A 13,544-nucleotide genomic window follows, 5' to 3' on the forward strand; every position below is an offset into this window, starting at 1 on the left:
GTAATGTCAAACATTTCTACTGTAATTAACAATGTGACACTAGTGATTCAACTACCCTTTTTTTCATATGCAGACATGTCTTACCTTGACCCACAGCAGTGTTTTATGTGTGGAATGTACACTGGATTGTAAAAGGTGAACTACATTATTTAATTCATCAATTTAACCCCTAACATAATCTTAAAAATATTGCCAGTGTTGTTTGTGGTTTATGTCGTTTTTGTAGTTAATGCCCATTTCAATGTGAAATAAAGGTCTTTCTAAAGCTACATTTGTTTTTCTGAAGCAACTATAGGAACATACACAATATTGTAGTCATACAAGAAGACATTGGTAATTTGATAGAATTTGTAATTGATTGTCTATTTTGGCTTTAATCAACAAAAATATGATTTCTCAAATGTTACCATACTTGAATGTTGACAAAGAAGGATCAGGGAAATGTAGTTTGTGCTTTTCTTGTGTCTTTATGTACTTGTCAATTTTAATCACCATGAAAACACTTCACCAAAATCCTTTTAGATTAATTTATAGACATTTATTTTGACATACATAGTCAAGTGTTTAGTAGGTAATTGAAAATGCACTAGGTGCTGTTTAATCTGTGTAAGGTTATTGCAAATTCATTATAACAAAAGTATTATCACAAATTGTTGGTTGATTGTGGTAGATGAGAGGCAGCTGGAACCCAGACACCCACCCTCTAGACTCCACTCCTGCAATAAGAGACAGACAGAGAGAGGAGAGACAGACAGAGAGAGGGAGGGAGGAGAGACAGACAGAGAGAGGGAGGGAGGAGAGACAGAGAAGCTACCTAGGAGCAGCAGGCCTAACAGTAACACAAGAGGACACATCTATTACAGGACTCACATTTTAAACCTCTAAATACCAATGACTGCTAAAGTGCTAAAAGTTGGTCTGTCCTTTCAGCAGAAGAAGCTGAACCGAAAATGATTTTCTGGGATCATTATAATCAGAACACATTTGAGAACTTTGGATGTGGTCAATGCAATCTGTTTTCCACAACAAGATGAATGGCACCAAATACGCTGCTCTATACACCAGGTCTTCCCTCTGGCTCTGGTCATTCAGTTTTCAGTGTGGATACCTTTGTAAAGACAAACATGTAGTTAAGAGATGGTAGATCACAATGAATTATATTAATATATGAGCTTGTACATGAAGGCATGCTTCAGTTGAGGACATGCCGTATTAAGTAAACATACTCCTACATGTCAAATTTATCTTAGACAATGTGTATTGTACGCAACACTTACATTTTAGTAATAAACAATTTGTAAATATAGATTGTAACATGTATGTGACTCATCTTAAAACAGACTAATGTGCTGACAGAAGGTCTTCAAATAGATTAGCAGACAACTACAGTAAGTGGAAGAAAGACCTCAGTGTAACAGCATCAACAACAGCGGTTAGTAACTCCTGCAACAGCATGCTTGTTAGGTACATTAACAGTCTGAAATAATGTATTTAGAATTTTGAGAAAAGAATATTGAACCTGGTGCTTTATACAATACATTTGGCTGCAGAACTGAAGATTTTTCAAGATAGAACACTTATGTAACTTTACAATAATATATATATATATTTTCATGTGCGACATTTTATTGCAAAAACGGATATTCTGGCCTACTGCCCCGTCCGTCGACGCGCTCCAGCGCGACTTTGTCCGAGGTGAGGGTGACGGTGATGCTGTGTGGGTGTCTGTGCCTGTCCTTCGGGCGCCTCCGGGTGCCTCCGGGTAACGTTGCCCAACTCTCGGGCGGGGTACATATATTTCAGTATATTCAAGTAAAAGCATCTCCGCTTGTCCCGTGCGAATGCCCCACACAAAACTCAGATGTGAGGGGGTACTTTCTAAATCACACGCGGTCCCAAAATGATTCTAATCCCGTACGAATAGGATTTATATGAATTTGCACTATAACGGTAGCTATATCAGGCTTTGACTTTAAGCTAACATTACCATTACATGCGCATCGATTAGCAATAACATCACATATGGTTAAAAACAGATTACCGGCGAGACCGCTGTGCATACCTACTGTATACGACTGTAACGTTAAATATATTAATTTTAATCCGCTTATACGGTCTGGTCTGCATAACGTTATTAGTTAGCCCGCTAGCTTGGTTAGCAAGGTGCAATCTAGCTAGCTAACTGATATTCATTGGGATGCTAACGTTGGCTAACGAAAAACGGTATTAAAACAAAATGTAACGTTACTTACCGGAAAAACTGAACTGCCGACTCCTTTGAGTGTCTTGTCGTACAACCGAACGTTGAACAAGACATTATTAGGCGACCAAGTGTCACAGTCACGAAGACGAAAGCTGGTCAACCCCCAAAGTGAAGTTTACATGCCATGGATAAGCTTTGCTAAACCTCTGTCATGATTGACAGGCCGCGAACTGTCAATCACATCATAGCCACGCCCTAAAACATCCCCCGCTTTATCGCCGATTTTAAAATCAACGAGACCATAATTCAAAAAATGAACATCATTCTGTGTTGCAGAAGACTTAAAACTAGCGATTGAGAATATAAACTCTTAATTGAAATGTTTACTGAGGTAATAAATCAAGTGAGAAGTGGGTCATGCACTTCTATAGAAACGGACCTCCTTTTTGCAACCGCACGTGTCGCCCCCTGCTGGAATTCAGATAGAATGCAGGTTTAAGGAACTTCCGCATTTGCCGCATTTTGCTGAACCGGATGCGCTGTCCACTAATATATACAGTCTATGGTTTATATCTAAAGTTAACTGAAACAATGAAAGTCTGAGGTCTTTAAAGTAACTTTTATATTATGTGTGTGTGTGTGTGTGTGTGTGTGTGTGTGTGTGTGTGTGTGTGTGTGTGTGTCTGGGTGTGTGTGTGTGTGTGTGTGTGTGTGTGTGTGTGTGTGTGTGTGTGTGTGTGTGTGTGTGTGTGTGTGTGTGTGTGTGTGTGTCTGCATATAAGTGTGTGTGTGTGGGTGTGTGTGTGTGTGTGTGTGTGTGTGTGTGCCAGCATGTGTGTTTTGGTGTGTGTGTGTGTGTGTGTGTGTGTGTGTGTGTGCCAGCATGTGTGTTTTAGTGTGTGTGGGATACTGCCCAATCTCCCCATGTTACTTCCTGCCAGCTCTCCACTTTCTGGTTTGCGGTTTGAGGTGAAGCCCCACATTTTAATATTTCAACCAGAGAAGTTAAATGTTTTACTCCTTTCCCCTCTCTCTCTCTCTCTCTCTCTCTCTCTCTCTCTCTGTGTAGTGTGTATACTTCCTGTATCTGATGAGGAGACAGTATGTGGTCAATAAGAGCTGTAATGCCAACAGGTTCATAGGATGTTTACTAGATCTGTTTCTTTGCAGAGCAGTGGTGTTAACCTACATTTATTATTTGTCTGACCATTCAGGGGCAGAAGACAACATTGACATATTGTCACCTTATAAAAATAATAATGTTCTTAGTTTCTGTCCAGGAATTGAAAGTCATGGTAGGAATCTTACTAGAAGAGAAAAGCACGTCTGTAACATTTCTAACTCAGCTCAACTCTGAAGTTCATACAATCACATTATTGAAAGGCCACAATCTGCAGAGAGAGAGAAAGGCCTATACCGAGTTGATGTTCAACATTATTTGGGAAAAAGAAAGAGAGTTCAATGTTATTAATTTAACCAAAACGCAAGAATCAGAAAAAAGATTTGCAGAGCACAATGTTCAAAACAAGGCCAGAAAACAAGACTGTCTAAGTCTGTCTAAACCTAATTACTCTGCATGTAAACATACTGATTAATACATGATTTATCTTTCAGAGCCAGACCCCAAAGTGACCGTGGGACAAGACAGTGATGTTGTGTTACCCTGTTCTCTCAGCACCGAGGAGAACACTGAGTTTAAACTGTTTGACTGGAAGAAAGTTGCTCAGAAAGATGATGGTCTGAAGGAGGTGTTCCTGTATGATGGAGGCATTCATTACAACAACGGTCTAGATGGTCAGAGTGAAGAGTTCAAAGGTCGAGTCTCTCATTTTCCAGATGAACTGAAATACGGCGACGCCTCCATAATCATCAGAAATACAACGATATCTGATAATGGAGTCTACACCTGTGCTTTTCCTCGTCTTCAGCCACCTCAAACATTCTACATTGAGCTTGTTGTTGGTGAGTATTTTTATTAAACAGTTAAAGGAGTTTGCTCAATGAACAGGATATTAAAATGTCTTTTTAACATTTCGCAAGCACTAATGTTTTCTTTTGCCTTTTAGTTCCTGTTTTAAAAGACAGATCAGGTGAAAACATCCCAGGTGAGTTCTGATTTTAATAACGTCATCTGTGGGTTCTGTTTGGTTCCACAGTCCTGATAATTCATAAAACCTTCCTTACTGAATACATTTGGAGACATTTATATGCCAACATCATTTTAAGTTTGTGTAAATGTTGATCATTCAAATGTTTAAAAAAAATCCTTTTTACAATTTTTATAAAGACAGTGACTAGAAATAGTATTTGTTGTGTATTGGTCATAATCCGTTGTCAATCCCAATTTAAAAACCCACTCTGAATTTAGATCCTACTGAAAGGCTTGTGTTTTTAGGTTTGTTTGTTGTCACACTGTAATATTTGAATGCTTTCATTGTCCTGTAATAATCTATTGGTATGCTGTGTTCACAGGTTCGGCTCCAAAACCATCCATCACATCACTTAAGGAAACAAAGGACTGGAGGCTGCTGCAGTGTGAGGTTCAGGGCAAACCAAAACCTGAAGTAAAGTGGCAGGACAGTGATGGAAACAATCTTCCTGCTGAGAAGCCACAGGTCACAATAAAAAGAGGCCTTTTCTCCATCACTCTCAACACTACTGTGACCAAGAGCGACCGCTATCGCTGTGTAGCCAAACAGGAGAAAATCAGGCATCAGGTTTCTGCTGAGATTGATGTGTATATCCATGGTGAGATTCTTCCTCATTCTGATTTTATCTGTGAATAAGTTTGTGTGTGTGTGTGTGTGTGTGTGTGTGTGTGTGTGTGTGTGTGTGTGTGTGTGTGTGTGTGTGTGTGTGTGTGTGTGTGTGTGTGTGTGTGTGTGTGTGTGAGTTAACTCAAAGCAGTTCAAACTTAAATGAAAACACATCTGCTTATGTAGAAATCAAACTAAGCGAAAGTCTTAATTTCTACAAATAGTGGTGCAGCAACCACCAGAGATAAGAGAAAGAATAAGAGGACAAAAAACAGAACAAACTGCACCTCTAGATGTCCACAGGCCTGGACTCTTGTTGATTGTGTGAAATTTCAAGCAGATATGACAATGTACTGTACACTGTAGTTACAGCCACTTTCTCGTTCATCGCTAAACGCTCAAAATGGCCGCCATGCCTCGCCCACACCGTTTGATGAAAATATTTTCTTTTAATAACTTTTCATCTCTAAGGTGTTGAGATGGTACAGACCAAATTTGAAGTCCATCGGATGAAATCTCTAGGAGGAGTTCGTTAAAGTATAGCACCTTGACCTTTAGACCTACTTCCTGTTGCCACTAGGGGTCGCTATGACTTTGAGCCAATATCGGCTAGCAGATGTCCTCAGGGTTGGACTCTTATGAATCCTGAAAAGTTTCGAGCCAATTGGGCAATGTACACTCAAGTTACACCCACTTCCTGTTTCGATGGCGAAACGCACAAAATGGCCGCCCAGCCACGGCCACGCCCTATGACGAAGAGTTTTTCTTATAATAACTTTTCATCTTTAACGTCTTAAGATGGCACAGACCAAATTTGAAGTTGATCAGATGAAATCTCTAGGAGGAGTTCGTTAAAGTACGACATGTGGAAATGGCCAAAATCGCACTTTTGAACTTTCAATTCAAAATGGCGGACTTCCTGTTGGGTGTAGGGTATGGCTCCAATGACCTTTTTTGTACGTCTTGACATGCTACATATGTGTCCCAAGATTCGTTAGTCTACATTAAACGTACTGCAGGGGCTCAATTTATTTTTATTTTGTAGGGGGCGCTAGCGAGCCATTTTTGTGCCCCTATTCCCGAAACCCTTAAAATACGTATTATTTCACGAGACTTGATGCGACCGCCAATTTTGGTGAGTTTTTGAGTATGTTAAGCCCCTCAAAAAGGCAATTCATTTGCCGGACAAAGGAATAATAATTCCTTCAGTTTCAATAGGGCCTTCTGGCCCTAATAATGACACTTAAAGATGTAGATATGATGTTAGTTATTGATGATTTTATTATTTTATTTCTTAACTAGAAACTAAGCTCAAACAAAAAACTGGGACCATACTTTATCTCTGAATAAATACAGTGATGGTTCCTGGTAATAATTTGATACCATGGAGGTAAATAAAGTTTTTACTAGACAAAGTAAACTTGTTATCAGGACTTGTTGCTCTGCAGTGAGGGTCCCAGATGACAAACATGTTCTTTACACTTCATTCACTGCAGCAGAGTGTTGGTTCATTAAAAGAAGAACTAACTGAAAACACAGCATTAGGTTTTAGACTCAAAGTGAAAATGAAGATGAAAACAACAATTAAACTTTCCTCATTCTGGTTTCTAACTCTGGTCAGTAATCATCCTCTTCTGTCTGAGTCTGAAACCAGGAATTCACTAATGTTCCCTAATAATCACCACTTCACACATTCACTAACATCTGGCGTGTGGTCTGTATTAAATGTTTAAATGGGCAGCTTACTAAAGCATGTAGGCTGATTCAACCAATCACAGGTGCTGTATGATTGAAGAGAACACAAAATGGCGTCATAGTGCGATTTACAGATTTTCAGTCATGTGTGAATCTGCCTGCTTACTGACAGAAGTAAATAAATAAATAAATAGGTTGTACTTTACATTCTTCTCCAGAAAATGAATCCACAATTTGTTTTTATCATTAGTTAAAATGTTGTTATAACAACAAACCTCCATATGTCTGTCTAAACTTAATTACTCTGCATGTGAGCATACTGATTAATACATGATTTTATCTTTCAGGACCAACAGTCATCACAGTTGAAGGAGGGACTGATGTCATGTTACCCTGCTCTCTCAGCACCAAGGAGAACATTACTTCAAAACTCTTTGACTGGAAGAAAGTTGCTCAGAAAGATGATGGTCTGAAGGAGGTGTTCCTGTATGATGGAGGCAGTCATTACAACAACGGTCTAGATGGTCAGAGTGAAGAGTTCAAAGGTCGAGTCTCTCATTTCCCAGATGAACTGAAAGACGGCAACGCCTCCATAATCATCAGAAATACAACGCTGGTTGACAGTGGAGACTACACCTGTTATTTTCCAAATCTTCAGCCACCTCAAACATTCTACATTGATCTTGTCGTTGGTGAGTACTTTCATTAAACAGTTAAAGATGTTCGCTCAATGAACAGAATAATACAATTTAATTATTCTGACAAAATGTCCCAAAGTTCTAAATCTGCTTATAAAAAATATGTTCTTAATATTTAAATAAATATTAACATTAGGGCTGTCAAACGATTCATTTTTTTTTAATCGCGATTAATCGCTGAATTTCAATAGTTCATCGCGATTAATCGCATGTTTTATCACATGATTAAAATTCTATTATTTTGCATTTCAGAACTGTTTTTAAGTACATATTAACAATGGAAAGCAATTCTTAACAGTGTATCTTGATTGGGAATCAAATGAATGCAAAGAAAGTGACTTTATGAACTTGACTTTAAGATTTGTATTTGTTTATTATTTATTTACTGTAAACAAAAGAAGAAAAAAGAAAAAAAACAAGGGTACTAAACAACAGTCAGCAACTTGTTTATTGTTAAGGCCATGGTAAAAATTAAAGATATAATAATAATGTAATAACTATAACAATAACTTATTTCACCAGTAAATTACTGTTGAACGACTAAAACAACCATCAGATGGGAAAAGGGTATTTTACAATTACTGTGAATGCACCATGAGGCTACCTGTTTTAAGTGAACTCACCGTCTGTGTTGTTTAATTCCGACAACGGCAGCTGCTGCGCTGCAGAGCAGACTGTTACATCCCGGTGTTAGAATCCTCTACAGTGAAATACAGTCACACTTTACACTGTTTAACGTTAGCTGTCAGCATTTTAACCCTGTTTAATCCAGCTGCTAGCTAAAGGTAGGCTAACGTTACCTGCTGTCATGTGTAGTGTAAAGTCAGGCACCGAAATGAGGCACCGAAATTTTCGTTCTTATTCGGTCTTGTTACTACCGTTTAGGTCGGCACGTTTCAGTACCCAACCCTACTTACCAGAGTCAATATAGTGTGCAGTAACTTCTAAATCATTTTGATCACGCACTGACGTGCAGTGATCACCGGTTGATGAGACAGCGTTTGCACTTTGGTTTCAATAACAGGTCAGCGAGTAGCATTCTCCAAAATAGTGCTTTGCCTGAGCCCACCAGCATCAATCTGAGTCACATTAACTGTACTATGCTTAACTCGTAGGTGGTAGCTCAAGCTTGACGTGCTTCGGTGATATTTTAATTCGGCTTTATACAATGTGCATATGGCTTTCGACTTGTCTACAAGCTGTCTGGGAGTTTTGGAAAATAAAAAGCGCCATTCAGAATTGTGTTGCTGCTGTCTTTCTCCATCGTGCCTGCAGCCTGCAGCAGTAGGATGTGTTAGGAGGAAGTATGACAGCTTGATGATAAGTAAAGGTGCGGCAAAGGGTCAAAATAGTAGCCTGTTAGGCACGACGTGAAGCCGAGTGAATTGAACATAAATTAATAAATGGCGGCATGTGATTAATGCGATTTAAAAAAAACAAAAAAAAAATGCGTTATGCTCGGCCCTTAAAGTGGCCATATAATGAAAAAATCACTTTTTCTGGTATTTGGGGTGTTATTTTTTGTCTCTGGTGCTTCCACACACATACAAACTTTCAAAAAAATCCATCCATGCTGTTTTGAGTGAGATACGGTTTCTGAATGTGTCCTGCCTTCAGTCTCCGGGTGAGCTGTTCAAAATCTGCACGGCTTTCTACGTCACTAGCCGAAACAAGCTGGCTAACCGCAACCGTTAGCATGCTAGCATTAGCTACCTCGTTCTCATTAACGCATGCTAGCTCGTTGTCAATAGCAAAGCACTGCTACAACACACACAAGTTCACCACAATCTACAAAAGAACTACTTCCATGTGCGCCCTCATTTAGAAGTCTCCCAGCTAATCCTGCCTTGTAACTGACCGAAGTTGTAGAAACAGCCTTTCTTTTACTGTCTATGGAGCTAGCTAGCTGACATGATCTACATCTGAGCTACTGCGCATGTGCGAGTACAATCAAAGATAGTACAGAAGAAGAAGAAAAGAGGTCTCACTCTGTAGCTAAAACAGAGACCAGCTGAAAAGAGGATCTGCAGCAGTGAGAGAGAGCGGTGCAGTACAACAAAAATATGGTGTTTTTTGAAAATTAAACCATGTAAACCTATTCTGGTACAACCTTAAAATGCAATTATGAACCTGAAAATGAGCATAATATGGGCGCTTTAATCGCAACGTGATTAACGTGTTAATGCTGACAGCCCTAATTAACATATTTATTATCATCTAATCTTTGGCACTTTTTTGAGAGACGGGAGCCGACTGATCAGTCCAACTGCTTATTCTTCCAACGGTCGGCCGTCAGGTTGGTGCGTCAGAGCCTCAGACTAAAAGCAGCTAGCTAGCCTGGCATCACCAGCATATCACCTTCTGCCAGAGGAAATAACACATGAGCTCATCAGATTGGTCTGGTTCCCAGGATTACTAGCTAGTACCGTCCTGCTGCTTAGATGTGCAAGAAGGAGAGTAGGTCAATGCAAAACATTTCTCAGACGCTCAGAAATTGCTGCAAATTGAATATAATTTCGACCTGTTCTCGAACAGTGTAGGTAAACCTGATCTATAGACTACCTATATTAATAATACCATCCAAAACAGCAGGCATTACGGCACTCTGATTTAACAGAACTATGTATTATATCCAACCAAGCCTCAGTGATAAAGTTGAAGATTATATATAATATTTATATAAAACACTTAGCTGTCTGCCATTTCCGACGATCCGACGTGATCCCTGAAGTCTCTTTCTCTCCTGATTCTTCCATCGCCGTAGTCCTCCTGCAGGGCCAGCAGTGCCATCGTGCAGCATTATGCACGGGGGGGTCACCGCAGTATTTATATGTTTACAACAGTGTGTGATTGTAGACACCTTGCCAAAATCATAGCATCAACTAGTGGAGAGATACAATTTGAAGACTAAAGTTTAATAGGCAAACACTCTTTTCTTCATGCAGGTTTTGTCACGAACAGTATTAAAGTACGGACCGATAATGAGGACATTAAGGGTAACGATTGTGCGAGAGCTTAACGGCTGTATTTCCAGACTTTGACATTTGATGATAAATGCACAGTTTTAAAGACAGATATTTAGTTATTTACACTGTGTTCTGCAGTTATCTAACATCTTTTTTTTTTGTCTTTTATGTGACGTAGCAGTGCCAACCTCAGGTGAGTCCTGATTTTGATGAATTTACTGATCTCTACATCAACATGTGTGTGATGTAACTCATCACCGATAAATAAAGACGTTTATACACCAACACATTTTTAGTTTTAAAAGATTTATAAGAGTTTTATTGCTCAACTATGAGTTATATTTAATGTCCATTTGTCACTTTGTCACACTGGGCGATAACCAATACTTTATTAAAGTTATCTGTAGCAAAATCAATCCAGTATATCGGTCAGTGTACCTTTAATGATACGTTGACATTGATAAAGGCTTTGTCCCATGGAAGAACGTTTTACCATAATTCATTCACACATACTACCCTCATTGTTATGATAGAAAGCGGGTTGAAAAGTAGCAAAGTATCTATAATGGCTAAGCCTAACACTTAAAGTGCTCATATTATGCTTTTTGGCTTTTTCCCTTTCCTTTATTGTGTTATTCTTTTTTTGTGCATGTAGTAGTCATATTAAAGGTCCCATGGCACTTTATGAGGTTTTTTAACATTAATATGCATTCCCCCAACCTGCCTATGGTCCTCCAGTGGCTAGAAATGGTGATAGGTGTAAACTGAGCCCTGGGTGTCCAGCTCTGCCTTTGAGAAAATGAAAGCTCAGATGGGCCGATCTGGAATCTCCTCCTCACGAGGTCATAAGGGGAAAGGTTACCTCCCCTTTCTCTGCTTTGCCCGCCCAGAGAATTTGGCCCCCCCATGAGAAAGAGACATCATGGCTTTCAAACGAGCAAAGTGGCAGTTGGTCAAGGCCACACCCCCACCCTCCACCTTGCCCCCCCTCTCTCCTCCTCAATAGCATTTAAAGCTACAGACACAGAAATGGCACATCCTAAGGAAAGCTCATTGTGGGACTGGCTCTAGTGGCTGTAATTCTGCAGAGACTTCAGATACAGTATTAGGGGACCACTAAGGTCTATATAAAAGAGACTTCAGATACAGTATTAGGGGACCACTAAGGTCTATATAAAAGAGACTTCAGATACAGTATTAGGGGACCACTAAGGCCTATATAAAAGAGACTTCAGATACAGTATTAGGGGACCACTAAGGCCTATATAAAAGAGACTTCAGATACAGTATTAGGGGACCACTAAGGCCTATATAAAAGAGACTTCAGATACAGTATTAGGGGACCACTAAGGTCTATATAAAAGAGACTTCAGATACAGTATTAGGGGACCACTAAGGCCTATATAGAAGCACCCAAAGAGCACCATGTCATGGGACCTTTAAATATGTAGAAATGTAATTTAGAGCATTATTGATTGGTTTCTGTCAGTTTGTCTGGGAACGTTGTCGTTACTACCACATTGCATTGTGGGAAACTTATGCAGGCGTAGTGTCCAGTGTTTGCATCATACTGTAATATTTCACCGGAAATAGTATGCAATTCACGTACTATTGGTTTCATACTCAGATCATCAAGATATTGTTTTAGGCTACGCATGGTAGTGTGGAACTTCAGACCAACCAGAATGATTTTTTTTTAAGATAATTTTTTGGGTATTTGTAGGCTTTTATTTGGATAGGACAGCTTAGACCTGAAAGGGGAGAGAGAGGGGGAATGACCTGCAGCAAAGGGCCGCAGGTCGGAGTCGAACCCGCGGTCGCTATTTTTACTGCTCATGAAACATTAACGTCTACATAAATAACTTAGCTAAGCTGTGTGTTTAGCTGGATGGGTAATATTTTCTTTTAATAAAGCTAATCAGCTGTAACAACAACTGTCATAAAAACAAGAGTTAACCCAGAGTCAATCATTGACTTGTACCTGTGAGCCTCAGCTCAGGGTTTAGAGAACACATTTCACTGACATCAGATATAAACATCACCCTCCTCCTCCTCTTCTTCACTACTGAGACTAAAACCAGAACCAACTCTCAGCTGTGTATCCGAGCAGGAGGAAACTGTCCAGAAGATCAGAGCTAACATCTCTGTTCCTGGTGACATTCATCCTACGGCTGGTTTTATCTGCAAAGAGTTTTAGATTTCAGGTTTCAGGAGAATGCTCCTTCAGTTGTTCTCTTTGTGTAGACTGAGATGTTCAATCTGCTGTATATGATCTGTGTTCCATTCTGAGTCTTATGTTAACTTTCTATCTTCTGTTTCAGCGTCTCCCAATGGATGGATTGTTGCTGGTGCAGTTCTAGCTGTTGCTGTTGTTGTTATTGTTCTAGCTGCTGCTGTTCTTCTAGCCAAGTATAAAAAAGGTAAGTTTAATAAAATATTGTATCAACATTTTCACGATGAGCAGACAACACAACACATTATTTTTATATATATATATATATATATATATATATATATATATGTCATGTCATATATATGTCATTTTTATAGTAAATACTTTATTAGATATTGTTTTGTTAAGTTTAGTCTTGTAATGTCTGTCCTATAATCAATTATAATCAGGAAACCAGATACATGTGACCTCACTATGTAATCCCACTGTGGGATCCAGATCATTTACAGGTCCCACACACTTTCACTTAGCTTTCTAGTTCTGTAAGTTTAGTAACATTCACTATCACTCACGTATCAAGATGGGTGTTTATGTTGTTAAAAGACAAAATATAAGCATAGCATGAAGAACAAAAATAAGAAGCATCACACACACACACACACACACACACACACACACACACACACACACACACACACACACACACACACACTGTAATTAACCAAAAGCTTAAGAGAATATTAAAGTTTTGTGTTTTTTTTAAATGTTGACACAGTGATGTCCAAATGCAGCTTGTTCCAAAGAGCAGTACCACAGTAAGTGAAGACACCAGACCTGGATCTGATTCTGGGAACAGCTTGAAGACCTCTGCCTGATGACCTGAGAGGCCTGATGATCAATGATCAATGACACAGGTATTGCAACATGTATAATCTCTTCCACTTTATCAAATAATTGCAACTTTTTACCTGATTTTCTGTATGTATGACAGATCAATTATGCTCCTGCCCACTGACATGGTTTTAAAGTTATTGTTATCCAATTTTTGCTCTC

General features: G+C 39.2%; 1 protein-coding gene across 1 annotated transcript; it reads left to right on the top strand.

Annotated features, from left to right (window-relative positions):
* The first annotated feature begins 3,714 nt into the window (after nt 1-3,714).
* Nucleotides 3,715-13,314, top strand: LOC116042015 (CD276 antigen-like). The gene is made up of 6 exons (XM_036002213.1): nt 3,715-4,165; nt 4,270-4,308; nt 4,676-4,951; nt 7,002-7,346; nt 12,640-12,738; nt 13,283-13,314. The coding sequence occupies exons 1-6, from the start codon at nt 3,802-3,804 to the stop codon at nt 13,312-13,314; spliced, it is 1,155 nt and encodes a 384-aa protein (XP_035858106.1). The 5' UTR covers nt 3,715-3,801.
* The last annotated feature ends 230 nt before the right edge of the window (nt 13,315-13,544 follow it).

This window comes from Sander lucioperca, chromosome 6, assembly GCF_008315115.2.
Source record: "Sander lucioperca isolate FBNREF2018 chromosome 6, SLUC_FBN_1.2, whole genome shotgun sequence".
Classification (NCBI taxonomy): Eukaryota; Metazoa; Chordata; class Actinopteri; order Perciformes; family Percidae; genus Sander; species Sander lucioperca.

Coding starts and splice junctions, on each gene's coding strand:
- LOC116042015 (XM_036002213.1), top strand. CDS start 3,802: ATGATTTATCTTTCAGAGCCAGACCCCAAAGTGACCGTGGGACAAGAC. Junction 4,166..4,269: donor CTACATTGAGCTTGTTGTTG/GTGAGTATTTTT, acceptor TTTGCCTTTTAG/TTCCTGTTTTAAAAGACAGA. Junction 12,739..13,282: donor TCTAGCCAAGTATAAAAAAG/GTAAGTTTAATA, acceptor GTCCAAATGCAG/CTTGTTCCAAAGAGCAGTAC.